Raw genomic sequence first — 15,436 nt, forward strand, 5'->3', positions numbered from 1 at the left:
CGGGGGGCGCCGCCCCCATGGACAGGAACTACCCGGCCGCCGGGTTCGGGGACCCGCTGAGCGCCGGGCCCGGCTGGAGCTACGAGCGCTCGGCCAAGGCCAGGTGAGGGGGGGGTTGTGAGGGGGGGGGGAGCGGCGCTGAGGGTGAGGGTGAGGGGGGGTCCCGCAGCATCGCGGGTGCGGGGTGGGCTCGGTGGGGTTTGAGGGGTGAGGGGGGGATTTTGGGGTGGGGGTGTGGAGGGGTGGGGGGGATTTGGGGTTTTGGGGGGGTGGGATGTGGGAATTGGGGAGGTGGGGGGATGGGGTCTCGTTAGAGCGGGGGTTTTGGGGTGCTGGGATTTCGTTAGATCAGGATTTGGGGTGATGAGGTCTCGCTACATCAGGATTTGGGGTGATGGGGTCTCGTTGCATCAGGATTTGGGGTGTCTCAGGAGTATTGGGATGCTGGGATCACAGTACAGCAGGAATTTTGGGGTGCTGGGATCCCATTCCATTGGGATTTGGGGTGTTCCAGCAGCATTGGGGTGCTGAGATCCTGTTACTTTGGGAATTTTGGGGTGCTGGGATCTCATTCCATCAGGATTTAGGGTGTCTCTGCAGTATTGGGGTGATGGAATCCTGTTACACCGGGAATTTTGGGGTGCTGGGTCCTGTTACATCAGGATTTGGGGTGCTGGAATTCCGCTAGACAGGAATTTTGGGGTGTCCGTGGAGTTTTGGGATTCTAGGATCCCATTACCTCAGGATTTGGGGTGCTGGGATCCCATTAGACAGGAATTTTGGGGTGTCTCTGGAGTATTGAAGTTCTAGAATCCTGTTACACCAGGAATTTTGGGGTCCTGGAATCCCACTAGACAGGAATTTTGGGGTGTTCCAGGAATTTTGAGGTGCTGCGATCTCATTACATCAGGATTTGGGGTGTGAGGGAGTATTGGGGTGTTGGTGTTCCAGTACACCGGGAATTTTGAGGTGCTGGGACCCCATTAAACCAGGATTTGGGGTGCTGGGATCCCATTCCATTGGGATTTGGGGTATGAGGGAGTATTGGAGTGCTGGTGTTCCATCACACCGGGAATTTTGGGGTTCTGGGACCCTGTTCTATCAGGATTTGGGGTGCTGGGATCCCCTTACACCAGGATTTGGGGTGTCCCTGGAGTATTGGGGTGCTGTGGTCTCATTACACCGGGAATTTTGGGCTGCTGGGACCTCATTAGATCAGGATTTGGGGTGATGGGGTCTCTCAACATCAATATTTGGGGTGTCTCAGCAGGATTTGGGGTGATGGGATCCTGTTACACTGGGAATTTTGGGGTGCTGGGATCCCATTAAACCAGGATTTGGGGTGCTGGGATCCCATTAGGCAGGAATTTTGGGGTGTCCCTGGAGTATTGGAGTTCTAGAATCCTGTTACACCAGGAATTTTGGGGTGCTGGCTCCTGTTACATCAGGATTTGGGGTGCTGGAATTCCACTAGACAGGAATTTTGGGGTGTCCCTGCAGTACTGGGGTGATGGGATCCTGTTACACCGGGAATTTTGGGGTCCTGGAATCCCATCAGGCAGGAATTTTGGGGCGTCTCAGCAGTATTGGGGTGCTGGGTTCCTGTTGCAGTGGGAATTTTGGGGTGCTGGGGTCCCATTCCATTGGGATTTGGGGTGTGAAGGAGTATTGGGGTGTTGGTGTTCCATCACACTGGGAATTTTGGGGTGCTGGGACCCCATTAAACCAGGATTTGGGGTGATGGGGTCTCTCTACATCAGGATTTGGGGTGCTGGGATCCCCTCAGACAGGAATTTTGGGGTGCTGGGATCCCACTCCATTGGGATTTGGGGTGTGAGGGAGTATTGGGGTGTTGGTGTTCCATCACAACAGGAATTTTGGGGTACTGGGACCCCATTAAACCAGGATTTGGGGTGCTGGGATCTTGTTAAATCAGGATTTGGGGTGTCCCTGGAGTATTGGGATTCTAGGATCCTGTTACACCGGGAATTTTGGGGTGCTGGGATCCCATTAGACAGGAATTTTGGGGTGTCCCTGGAGTATTGGGGTTCTAGGATCCCCTTACATCAGGATTTTGGGGTGCTGGGATCCCATTCCATTGGGATTTGGGGTGTGAGGGAGTATTGGGGTATTGGTGTTCCATCACACCGGGAATTTTGGGGTGCTGGGACCCTATTCCGTCAGGATTTGGGGTCCTGGAATCCCACTAGATGGGAATTTTGGGGTGTTCCAGGAATTTTGGGGGGATGGGATCCTGTTACACCAAGAATTTTGGGGTGCTGGGATCTCATTACATCAGGATTTAGGGTGTCTCTGCAGTATTGGGGTGATGGGATCCTGTTGCACCGGGAATTTTGGGGTGCTGGGATCCCATTAAACCAGGATTTGGGGTGCTGGAATTCCACTAGACAGGAATTTTGGGGTGTTCCTGCAGTATTGGGATTCTAGGATCCTGTTACACCGGGAATTTTGGGGTCCTGGCGTCCTGTTAAACAGGAATTTTGGGGTGTCTCAGCAGTATTGGGATGCTGGGATCTCAGTACAGCAGGAATTTTGGGGTGCTGGGATCCCATTCCATTGGGATTTGGGGTTCGAGGGAGTATTGGGGTGTTGGTGATCCATCACGCCGGGAATTTTGGGGTGCTGGGATCTCATTAAATCAGGATTTGGGGTGCTGGGATCTCATTCCATTGGGATTTGGGGTGTGAGGGAGTATTGGGGTGTTGGTGTTCCATCACACTGGGAATTTTGGGGTGCTGGGATCTCATTAAACCAGGATTTGGGGTGATGGGGTCTCTCTACATCAGGATTTGGGGTGCTGGGATCCCCTCAGACAGGAATTTTGGGGTATGCCTGGAGTATTGGGATGCTGTGGTCCCCTCACACCGGGAATTTTGGGGTGCTGGGATCTCATTTGACAGGAATTTTGGAGTGCTGGGATCCCATTCCATTGGGATTTGGGGTGTGAGAGAGTATTGGGGTGTTGGTGTTCCATCACAATGGGAATTTTGGGGTTCTGGTATCCCATCAGACAGGAATTTTGGGGTGTCCCTGCAGTATTGGGATGCTGGAATCCCTTTACACCAGGATTTGGGGTGCTGGGATCCCATTAGACATGAAATTGGGGTGGCCCTGCAGTATTGGGGTGCTGGGACTGTGTTACACTGGGAATTTTGGGATGCTGGGATCTCATTAAATCAGGATTTGGGGTGCTGGGGTCCTGTTACACCGGGATTTGAGGTGTCCCTGGAGTATTGGGATTCTAGGATCCTGTTACACCAGGAATTTTGGGGTGCTGGGATCCCATTCCATCAGGATTTGGGGTGATGGGGTCTCGTTACAGCAGGATTTGGGGTGTCTCAGCAGTATTGGGGTGATGGGATCCTGTTACACCAGGAATTTTGGGGTGGTGGGGTCCCATTAAACCAGGATTTGGGGTGCTGGGATCCCGTTAGACAAGAATTTTGGGATGCTGGGGTCCTGTTACACCAGGATTTGAGGTGTCCCTGCAGTATTGGGGTGCTGGGATCCCGTTACACCAGGATTTGGGGTGATGGGATCCTGTTACACTGGGAATTTTGGGGTGCTGGGATCCCATTCCATTGGGATTTGGGGTGTGAGGGAGTATTGGGGTGCTGGTGTTCCATCACACCGGGAATTTTGGGGTGCTGGGGCCCTGTTACACCAGGATTTGGGGTCCTGGAATCCCACTAGATGGGAATTTTGGGGTGTCCCTAGAGTATTGGGGTGCTGGGATCACCTTACAGCAGGATTTGGGATGCTGGGATCCCATTAGATGGGAATTTTGGGGTGTCTTAGCAGTATTGGGGTGCTGGGATCCCATTAAATCAGATTTTGGGGTGCTGAGGGAGTGGGGTGATTTGATTTGGGGTGTGAGGGAGTATTGGGGTGTTGGTGTTCAATCACACCGGGAATTCTGGGGTGCTGGGATCCCACCAGACAGGAATTTTGGGGTGTTCCAGGAATTTTGGGGTGGTGGGATCCCATTACACTGGGAATTTTGGGGTGCTGGGACCCCATTAAACCAGGATTTGGGGTGCTGGGATCTTGTTAAATCAGGATTTGGGGTGTCCCTTGAGTATTGGGATTCTAGGATCCTGTTACACCGGCAATTTTGGGGTGCTGGGACCCCATTAAACCAGGATTTGGGGTGATGGGGTCTCTCTACATCAGGATTTGGGGTGCTGGGATCCCATTAGACAGGAATTTTGGGGTGTCCCTGGAGTATTGGGATGCTGTGGTCCCATCACACCGGGAATTTTGGGGTGCTGGGATCCCATTCCATCGGGATTTGGGGTGCTGGGGTCTCGTTCCATCAGGATTTGGGGTGATGGGGTCTCGTTACAGCGGGATTTAGGGTGTCTCAGCAGTATTGGGGTTCTAGGATCACATTACACCAGGAATTTTGGGGTGCTGGGACCCCATTAAACCAGGATTTGGGGTGCTGGGATCCCATTCCATTGGGATTTGGGGTGTGAGGGAGTGTTGGGGTGTTCGTGTTCCATCACACCGGGAATTTTGGGTTGCTGGGATCCCATTAGACAGGAATTTTGGGGTGCTGGGACCCCATTCCATTGGGATTTGGGGTGTGAGGCAGTATTGGGGTGTTGGTGTTCCATCACACCGGGAATTTTGGGGTGCTGGGATTCCATTAAACCAGGATTTGGGATGCTGGGGTCCGGTTCCACCAGGATTTGAGGTGTCCCTGCAGTATTGGGATGCTGGAATCCTGTTACACTGGGAATTTTGGGGTCCTGGGATCCCACTGGACAGGAATTTTGGGGTGTCCCTGGAGTATTGGGGTTCTAGAATCACATTACACCAGGAATTTTGGGGAGCTGAGATCTCATTCCATTGGGATTTGGGGTGTGGGGCAGTATTGGGGTGTTGGTGTTTCATCACACCGGGAATTTTGGGGTGTTGGGACCCCATTAAACCAGGATTTGGGGTGCTGGGGTCCTGTTACACCAGGATTTGGGGTGTTCCTGGAGTATTGGGGTTCTAGGATCCTGTTACACTGGGAATTTTGGGGTGCTGGGATCTCATTCCATTGGGATTTGGGGTGTGAGGCAGTATTGGGGTGTTGGTGTTCCATCACACCGGGAATTTTGGGGTGCTGGGATCCTGTTCCATCAGGATTTGGGGTGATGAGGTCTCACTACATCAGGATTTGGGGTGTCTCAGTAGTGTTGGGGTGGTGGGATCCCATTAAATCAGGATTTGGGGTGCTGGGATCCCATTCCATTGGGATTTGGGGTGTTCCAGCAGTATTGGGGTGTTGGTGTTCCATCACACCGGGAATTTTGGGATGCTGGGATCCCATTCCATCAGGATTTGGGGTGCTGGGGTCTCTCTACATCAGGATTTTGGGGTGTCCCTGCAGTATTGGGGTGCTGGGATCCTGTTACACCAGGATTTGGGATGCTGGGATCCCACTGGACAAGAATTTTGGGGTGCTGGGATCCCATTCCATTGGGATTTGGGGTGTGAGGGAGTATTGGGGTGCTGGTGTTCCATCACACCGGGAATTTTGGGGTGCTGGGACCCCATTAAACCAGGATTTGGGGTGATGGGGTGTCTCTACATCAGGATTTGGGATGCTGGGATCCCATTAGACAGGAATTTTGGGGTATGCCTGGAGTATTGGGATGCTGTGGTCCCATCACACCGGGAATTTTGGGGTGCTGGGATCCCATTCCATCGGGATTTGGGGTGCTGGGATCTCATTCCATCAGGATTTGGGGTGATGGGATCCCACTAGACAGGAATTTTGGGGTGCTGGGATCCCATTCCATTGGGATTTGGGGTGTTCCAGCTGTATTGGGGTATTGGTGTTCCATCACACCGGGAATTTTGGGGTGCTGGGACCCCATTAAACCAGGATTTGGGGTGCTGGGATCCTGTTGTATCGGGTTTTGGGTTGCTGGATTGATCTCCAGGATCTGGGGTTCTGGGATGCTCCAGGATTTGGGGTGCTGGGATCCCATTGTATCGGGTTTTGGGGTACTGGGGTGCTCCAGGACTGGGGATGCTCTAGAATTTGGGGTGCTGGGATGCTCCAGAATTTGGGGTGATCTCCAGGATTGAGGATGCTCCAGGATTTGGGGTGCTGGGGTCCCTTTGTACGGGATTCTGGGGTGCAACAGGATTTGGGGTGCTGGGATCGCGCTGTATTGGTTTTGGGGTTCTGGGTTGGTCTCCAGGATTTGGGGTGCAGCAGGATTTGGGGTGCTGGGTTTGTGCTGAATCGGGTTTTGGGGTGCTGGGATACTCCAGGATTTGGGGTGCAGCAGGATTTAGGGTGCTCCAGGATTTGGGATGCTGGGTTTGTGCTGTATCGGGTTTTGGGGTTCTGGGGTGATGTCCAGGATTTGGGGTGCTCCAGGATTTGGGATGCTGGGGTGCTCCAGGATTTGGGGTGCTGGGATCCTGTTGTATTGGGTTTTGGGGTGCTGGGATACTCCAGGATTTGGGGTACAGCAGGATTTGGGGTGCTGGGATCGTGCTGAATCGGGTTTTGGGGTGCTGGGATACTCCAGGATTTGGGGTGCAGCAGCATTTGGGGTGCTGGGATGCTCCAGGATTTGGGGATCAGCAGGATTTAGGGTGCTCCAGGATTTGTGATGCTCCAGGATTTGAGGTGCTGGGTTCGTGGTGTATCGGATTTTAGGGTTCTGGGGTGCTCCAGGATTTGGGGTACAGCAGGATTTGGGGTGCTGGGATCACACTGTATCGGGTTTTGGGGCCCTGGGGTGATCTCCAGGATTTGGGATGCAGAAACATTTGGGATACTCCAGGATATGGGATACTGGGGTCCTGTTGTATTGGGTTTTGGGGTGCTGAGATGTTCCATGAGTGGGGATGCTCCAGGATTTGGGGATGCTCCAGCATTTAGGGTGCATGTGGTCCTGTTGTATTGAGTTTTGGGGTGCTGGGATGTCCCAGAATTTGGGGTGGTCTCCAGGATTGGGGATGCTCCAGGAATTGAGGTGCTGGGATCGTGCTGAATCGCGTTTTAGGGTTCTGGGTTGATCTCCAGGATTTGGGGTGATCTCCAGGATTTGGGGTGATCTCCAGGATTTGGGGTGCAGCAGGATTTGGGGTTCTGGGGTCAGTTTGTACAGGATTTTGGGGTGCAGCAGGATTTAGGGTGCTCTAGGATTTGGGGTGCTGGGATCGTGCTGTATCTGGTTTTGGCGTTCTGGGGTGATCTCCAGGATTTGGGGTGCAGCAGGATTTGGGGTGCTGGGATGCTGCAGGATTTGGGGTTCTGGGGTCCCATTGTGTTGAGTTTTGGGGTGCTGGGATGCTCTAGGATTTGGGGTGATCTCCAGGATTGGGGATGTTTCAGGATTTGGGGTGCTGAGATCCGTTTGTATCTGGTTTTGGGGTGCTGGGCTCTTCTAGGATTTGGGTGCAGCAGGATTTGGGGTGCAGCAGGATGCTCCAGGATTTGGGGTGGTGGGATCGTGCTGTATCGGGTTTTGGGGTGCTCCAGGATTTGGGGTGCAGCAGCATTTGGGGTGCTGGGCTGTGTCACACCTGTGAGTGTGTGACACTGTGTGTGTGTCACACGTGTGTGTCTGTGTCACACCTATGTCACCCTGTCACACACCTGTGTCACACACCTGTCTCACCCCTGTCACCTCATCACACACCTGTGTCACCCACCTGTGTCACCCTGTCACACACCTGTGTCACACACCTGTGTCGCCCTGTCACCTCATCACACACCTGTGTCACACACCTGTGTCACACCCCTGTGTCACTGTCACACTCCTGTGTCACACCATCACACACCTGTGTGTCACACAGGTGACACTGCCGTGTGACACTGCCGTGTGACACTGCTGTCCCCTGTCCCCATTTTGGTGTTCAGGGAGGGTCTCTGATGGCAGGGGGGATGTGACAATCTCTGTGTGACACTGCTGTCCCTGTCCCCAGCCTGGTGTTCAGGGAGGGTCTCTGATGATGGGGGGGGATGTGACACTCCCTGTGTGACAATCTGTGACACTGCTGTCCCCTGTCCCCAGCCTGGTGTACGGGGGCTCGCGGGGGTCGCACCCCGACCCCGACCTGCTGCACCGGCAGCCGTACGGAGCCCCCCACCCTCTGCAGGGCTATGCGGCCAACCACCACCCGCCAGGTACGTGGCATTGTCACCCTCTGTCACCTACTGTCACCCCCTGTCACCCCCTGTCACCCCCTGTCACCCCCTGTCACCTGCTGTCACCTACTGTCACCCCCTGTCACCCGCTGTCACCTACTGTCACCCCCTGTCACCTGCTGTCACCCCAAAGGGACCCGGTGTCACCCTGACCCCACAACACCGTGACCCCAGGTCCCTGTGTCACCCTGTGACTTTGACGCCAGTGTCACCCGGTGTCATTTGTCCCCTCACGTTTCCCACCTTTTTTTCTCCCCTCATGTTTGCCGCCTTTTTCCCCTCACATTTCCTGCCTTTTTTCCCCATATTTTCTCCCTTTTTCCCCTCACATTTCCTGCTCTTTTTCCTTCTCACATTTTCCATCTTTTTCCCCCTCACATTTCCTGCTTTTTTTTCCTATTTTTTCCCACTTTTTCCCCTCACATTTCTCTCACTTTTTTCCCCTCACATTTCCTGCTTTCCCCCCTCATATTTCCTTTTTCCCCTCACATTTCTTGCCCTTTTTCCCCTCAGATTTCTCACTATTTTTTCCCCTCACATTTCCCACACTTTTCCCTCTCATATTTCCTCCCTTTTTCCTCACATTTTTTTCACTTTTTCCCCTCAGATTTCTCGCCATTTTTCCTCTCACGTTTCCCACCCTTTTCCCCCCTCACGTTCGCCGCCATTTTTCCTTCCTCACATTTTCCACTCTTTTTTCCCCTCACATTTCCCCCAACTCTTCCCCTCACGCTCTTTTTTCCTCCCTCACGTTTCCTACTTTTTTCCCCTCATATTTCCTTTCTCCTTCACATTTCTTGCCCTTTCTCCCCTCACGTTTCTCGCCATTTTTCCCCCTCACATTTCCCGCCCTTTTCCCCCCCTCACGTTCGCCGCCATTTTTTCCCCTCACATTTCCCTCTCTTTTTCCCCTCACATTTCGTGCCTTCCCCCCCTCATATTTCCTTTTTCCCCTCACATTTTCCTTTCTTTTTTCCCCCCACATTTCCCCCAACTCTTCCCTCACGCTCTTTTTTCCTCCCTCACATTTCCTGCTTATTTTCCTATTATTTCCCACTTTTCCCCCTCACATTTCCTACCTTCCCCCCCTCATATTTCCTTTTTCCCCTCAGATTTCTCGCCATTTTTTCCCCTCACATTTCCTCCCTTTTCCCTCATGTTCCTTGCACTTTTCCCCTCACATTTTTCGCTATTTTTTCCCCTCACATTTCCCACTTTTTGCCCCTCACATTTCCTACTTTACCCCCCTCACATTTCCCGCCCTTTTCCCCCCTCACGTTCGTCGCCATTTTTCCTTCCTCACATTTCTCTCTCTTTTTTTCTCTTCACATTTCTTGCCTTTTTTCCCTCAAATTTACCTCCCTTTTTCCCCTCACATTTCCTGCCTTTACCCCCTCATATTTCCTTTTTCCCCTCACATTTCTCGCCGTTTATCTCCCCTCACATTTCCCCCAACTCTTCCCTCACGCTCTTTTTTCCTCCCTCACGTTTCCTGCTTTTCTATTATTTCCCACCTTTTTCCCTTCACATTTCCTGCCTTTTTTCCCCCATATTTCCACCCTTTTCTCCTCACATTTCTTGCCCTTTCTCCCGTCACATTTCTCGCCATTTTTTTCCCTCACGTTTCCCGCCTTTTTTCCCCCCACGTTTCCCCCAACTCTTCCCTCACACTCTTTTTTTCCTCACATTTCCTGCTTGTTTTCCTATTATTTCCCACTTTTTTCCCCCTCACATTTCCTGCCTCCCCCCCCTCATATTTCCTTTTTCCCCTCAGATTTCTCGCCATTTTTTCCCCTCACATTTCCTCCCTTTTTCCCTCACGTTCCTTGCACTTTTCCCCTCACATTTCTCGCTATTTTTTCCCGTCACATTTCCTGCTTTTTTTCCTATTATTTCCCACTTTTTCCCCTCACATTTCTGGCCTTTTTTCCCCTCACATTTCCCGCCCTTTTCCCCCCTCATGTTCGTCGCCATTTTTCCTTCCTCACATTTCCCTCTCTTTTTCCCCCTCACATTTTCTGCCTTTCTCTCCCTCATATTTCCTTTTTCCCCTCACATTTTCCTGCCTTCCCCCCCTCATATTTCCTCCTTTTTCCCTCAGATTTCTCGCCATTTTTCCCCTCACATTTCGCACTCTTTTTTCCCCTCAGATTTCCTTTTTCCCATTCACATTTTTTTCCCTTTTTCCGCTCACATTTCTCGCCATTTTTTCCCCTCACGTTTCCCGCCCTTTCCCCGCCTCACGTTCGCCGCCATTTTTCCTTCCTCACATTTCCCTCTCTTTTTTTCCCCTCACATTTCCACCCAACTCTCCCCTCACGTTATTTTTTCCTCTCTCACGTTTCCTGCGTTTTTTCCTCTCATATTTCCTGTTTTTTTTCCTATTATTTCCCACTTTTTCTCCTCATATTTCCTTTCTCCCCTCAGATTTCTCACCATTTTTCCCCCCTCACGTTTCCCGCCCTTTTCTCCCCTCACATTCGCCGCCATTTTTCCTCCCTCACATTTCCTACTTTTTTCCTATTATTTCCCACTTTTCTCCCTTACATTTCCCTCCCTTTTCTCCCCTCACGTTTCCTGCTTTTTTCCCCTCACATTTCCTGCTTTTTTTGCCGTCACATTTCCTGCCTTTTTCCCCTCATATTTTCTTTCTCCCCTCAGATTTCTCGCCATTTTTCCCCTCACGTTTCCCGCCCTTTTCTCCCCTCACGGTCGCCGCCATTTTTCCCCCCTCACATTTCCTACTTTTTTCCTATTATTTCCCACTTTTCCCCCTCACATTTTCCTCCCTTTTCTCCCCTCACATTTCCTGCTTTTTTCCCCTCACATTTCCTGCCTTTCTCCCCTCATGTTTCCTTTCTCCCCTCAGATTTCTCGCCATTTTTTCCCCTCAAATTTCCCTCCCTTTTCCCCCCTCACGTTTCCCGCCCTTTTCCCCCCTCACGTTCGCCGCCATTTTTTCTCCCTTCCCACCCTTTGTCCCCGTGTCCCCGTGTCATCCCAACCCTGTGGCACATTGTCACCGTGTCCGCAAGGTGTCCCCAAGCTGTCCCCAAGGTGTCAGTAAGGTGTCCACGTGGTGTACCTGTGATGTCCCCAGGGTGTCCCCAGGGTGTCCCCAAGGTGTCAGTAAGCTGTCCCCAAACTGTCCCTAGAGTGTCCCCAATCTGTTCCCGTGTCCCCAGGGTGTCCCCATGTACCCAGGGTGTCCCCAAGGTGTCCCGAAGGTGCCCCCAGGGTTTCCCCATGTCCCCAAGGTGTCTCCTGGCTGTCCCCAAAGTGTCCCCGAGGTGTCAGTAAGGTGTCCCCGAGGTGTCCCTGTGTCGTCCCCACGATGTCCCCAATGTGTCCCCATGTCCCCAGGGCTGTCAGGACTGTTTGACACGGGGCTGCACCACGCGGGGGGCGCGGCTCCCGACGCCTCGGTGATGAACCCTGGCTGTCCCCAGGCTGTCCCCACGATGTCCCCATGTCCCTGTGGTGTCCCCTGAGTGTCCCCATGTCCCTGTGGTGTCCCCAAGGTGTCAGTAAGGTGTCCGCAGGGTGTCCCCATGTCCCTGTGGTGTCCCCTGAGTGTCCCCAGGGTGTCCTCAGGGTGTCCCCAGGATGTCCTCACGTCCCTGAGGTGTCTCCATGTCCCTGTGATGTCCCCAAGCTGCCCCCTGAGTGTCCCCAGGGTGTCCTCAAGCTGTCTCCATGTCCCCGAGATGTCCCCAAGGTGTCCCCAGGGTGTCCTCATGTCCCTGTGGTGTCCCCAAGCTGCCCCCTGAGTGTCCCCAGGATGTCCTCACGTCCCTGAGGTGTCCCCATGTCCCTGTGGTGTCCTCAGGATGTCTCCAAGCTGTCCTCATGTCCCAAGGGTGTCCTCAGGGTGTCCCCAGGGTGTCCCTAGAGTGTCCCCAGGGTGTCCCCGTGTCCCTGTGGTGTCCCCACGATGTCCCAATGTCCCCAGGGCTGTCAGGACTGTTTGACACGGGGCTGCACCACGCGGGGGGCGCGGCTCCCGACGCCTCGGTGATGAACCCTGGCTGTCCCCAGGCTGTCCCCATGTCCCTGTGGTGTCCCCACGATGTCCCCAATGTCCCCAATGTCCCCAGGGCTGTCGGGACTCTTTGACACGGGGCTGCACCACGCGGGGGGCGCGGCTCCCGACGCCTCGGTGATGAACCCTGGCTGTCCCCATGTCCCTGTGGTGTCCCTGTGGTGTCCCCAATGTGTCCCCATGTCCCCAGGGCTGTCAGGGCTCTTTGACACGGGGCTGCACCACGCGGGGGGCGCGGCTCCCGACGCCTCGGTGATGAACCCTGGCTGTCCCCAGGCTGTCCCCTGGCTGTCCCCAAGCTGTCCCCAATGTCCCCAATGTGTCCCCATGTCCCCAGGGCTGTCGGGACTCTTTGACACGGGGCTGCACCACGCGGGGGGCGCGGCTCCCGACGCCTCGGTGATGAACCCTGGCTGTCCCCTGGCTGTCCCCAAGCTGTCCCCACGATGTCCCCAATGTCCCCAATGTCCCCAGGGCTGTCAGGACTGTTTGACACGGGGCTGCACCACGCGGGGGGCGCGGCTCCCGACGCCTCGGTGATGAACCCTGGCTGTCCCCAGGCTGTCCCCATGTCCCTGTGGTGTCCCCACGATGTCCCCAATGTGTCCCCATGTCCCCAGGGCTGTCGGGACTCTTTGACACGGGGCTGCACCACGCGGGGGGCGCGGCTCCCGACGCCTCGGTGATGAACCCTGGCTGTCCCCATGTCCCTGTGGTGTCCCTGTGGTGTCCCCAATGTGTCCCCATGTCCCCAGGGCTGTCAGGGCTCTTTGACACGGGGCTGCACCACGCGGGGGGCGCGGCTCCCGACGCCTCGGTGATGAACCTGATCTCGGCGCTGGAGTCGCGGGGGCCCCAGCCCGGCCCCTCGGCCTCGTCCCTGCTCTCCCAGTTCCGCACCCCGTCCTGGCAGACTGGTGAGACTGGGACCGTGCTGGGATTATTGGGGGGGTTCTGGGATTTATTGAGGGGGTTCTGGAGTTCTGGGGGGGGGGGTCTGGAATGTTTTGGGGGGTTCTGGAATTTTTGAGGGGGTTCTGGAATTATTGAGGGGGTTCTGGAATTATTGAGGGGGTTCTGGAATGCTTGAGAGGGTTCTGGAATGCTTGGGGAGGTTCTGGAATTTTTGGGGGGCTTCTGGAGTTCTGGGGAGGTTCTGGGATTATTGAGGGGATTCTGGAATTATTGGGGGAGCTGCTTGTGGAATTCTGGAGGGGGTTCTGGAATGCTTGGGGGGGTTCTGGAATTCTTGAGGGGGTTCTGGAATTCTGGGGGGGCTCAGATTTTTGGGGAGTTCTGGAATTCTTGAGGGGGTTCTGGAATTATTGGGGGGAGGGTTTCTGGAATTTTTGGGGGGGGTTCTGGGATTTTTGGGGGGGTCTGGAATGCCTGGGGGGGTTCTGGAATGCTTGGGAGGGTTCTGGAATTTTTGGGGGGTTCTGGAATTATTGGGGGGGTTTCAATACTTGGGGGGGTTCTGGAATTATTGGGGGTGTTCTGGAATTTTTGGGGAGGTTCTGGAATTATTGAGATGGTTCTGGAGTTCTTGGGGGGCTCCTGGAATTATTGGGAGGTTCTGGACTTATTGAGGGAGCTGCTTGTGGAATTCTGGGGGGGTTCTGGAATTTTTGGGAGGCTGCTTGTGGAATTCTGGAGGGGCTTCTGGAGTTCGGGGGGGCTTCTGGAATTATTTGGGGGGTGTCGGGTCACGGTGACATTTTTTGGGCAGAGTTTTTATTTATTTTTCACTTTGGGGTGTTCTCATTTGTCCTGCTGGGGGTTGGTTCTGTAGTGGGGGGGTCCCCAATATCCCCCAAGGTGTCCCCATAACCCCAATGGTGTCCCCACTCCCATAATGGGGTCCCCACTCCTATAAGGGGGTCCCATAATGGGGTCCCCATAACCCTGGGCTGTCCCCACTCCCCCAGGGTGTCCCCACTCCCATAATGGGGTCCCCACTCCCCCAAGGTGTCCGCATAACCCAGGGTGTCCCCAATTCCCCCAATGGGATCCCCACTCCCCCAATGAGGTCCCATAACAGTGTCCCCATAACCCTGGACTGTCTCCACTCCCATAATGATGTCCCCACTCCCCAATGGTGTCCCCATAACCCCAGGCTGTCCCCATTTACCCCCAAGGTGTCCCCATTTATCCCAGGCTGTCCCCAGTCCCATAATGAGCTCCCCACTCCCCCAGGGTGTCCCCACTCCCATAATGGGGTCTCCACTCCCCCAAGGTGTCCCCATAACCCCGGGGTGTCCCCCCTTACCCCCCACTCCCCAAAAGTGTCCTCACTCCCATAATGGGGTCCCCATTTCCCCCAGGGTATCCTCACTCCCTTAATGGTGTCCCCATAACCCTGGACTGTCCCCACTCCCCCAGGGTGTCCCCATTTCTCATAATGGGGTCCCCACTCCCCCAATGAGGTCCCACAATGGTGTCCCCATAACCATGGACTGTCCCTACTCCCGTAATGATGTCCCCACTCCCCCAGGGTGTCCCCATTCCCCTAATGAGATTCCCACCCCACAATGGTGTCCCCACCCCACAATGGTGTCCCCCCTCCCCCAATGGGGTCCCCACTCCCATAATGGTTTCCCTACTCCCCCAGGGTGTCCCCCCTTACCCCCCACTCCCATAATGGTGTCCCCATAACCCTGGACTGTCCCCACTCTCATAATGGGGTTCCCACTCCCATAATGGGGTCCCCACTCCCATAATGGGGTCCCCACTCCCCCAAGGTGTCCCTATAACCCCAATCAGGTCCCATAATGGTGTCCCCATAACCCTGGGCTGTCCCCACTCCCATAATGAGATCCCCACTCCCCCAGGGTGTCCCCACTCCCATAATGAGATCCCCACTCCCATAATGGGGTCCCCACTCTCATAATGGGGTCCCCACTCCCCCAAGGTGTCCCCATAACCCTGGGCTGTCCCCACTCCCATAATGGGATCCCCACTCCCATAATGGTGTCCCCATTACCCTGGACTGTCCCCACTCCCATAATGGGGTCCCCAGTCCCATAATGAGGTCCCCACTCCCCCAGGGTGTCCCCCCTTACCCCCCACTCCCATAATGGTGTCCTCATATCCCCATTTACCCCAAGGTGTCCCCACTCCCATAATGGGGTCCCCACTCCCCCAGTGGGGTCCCCACTCCCCCAATGGGGTCCCATAATGGTGTCCCCATAACCCTGGACTGTCCC

At 54.6% G+C, this 15,436-nt stretch overlaps 1 protein-coding gene across 1 annotated transcript in view; it reads left to right on the forward strand.

Moving 5' to 3' along the window:
• Positions 1 to 15,436, forward strand: part of PRR12 (proline rich 12) — a 58,886-nt gene continuing 43,450 nt past the window's right edge. Inside the window, exons 1-3 of the mRNA XM_033084018.1 lie at positions 1 to 103; positions 8,055 to 8,167; positions 12,986 to 13,147. Of these exons, the coding sequence (XP_032939909.1) occupies positions 18 to 103; positions 8,055 to 8,167; positions 12,986 to 13,147 (361 nt within the window). The 5' untranslated portion in view covers positions 1 to 17. The remainder of the gene's footprint in view (positions 104 to 8,054; positions 8,168 to 12,985; positions 13,148 to 15,436) is intronic.

The sequence above is a fragment of the Catharus ustulatus genome, chromosome 35, assembly GCF_009819885.2.
Source record: "Catharus ustulatus isolate bCatUst1 chromosome 35, bCatUst1.pri.v2, whole genome shotgun sequence".
Lineage (NCBI taxonomy): Eukaryota > Metazoa > Chordata > Aves > Passeriformes > Turdidae > Catharus > Catharus ustulatus.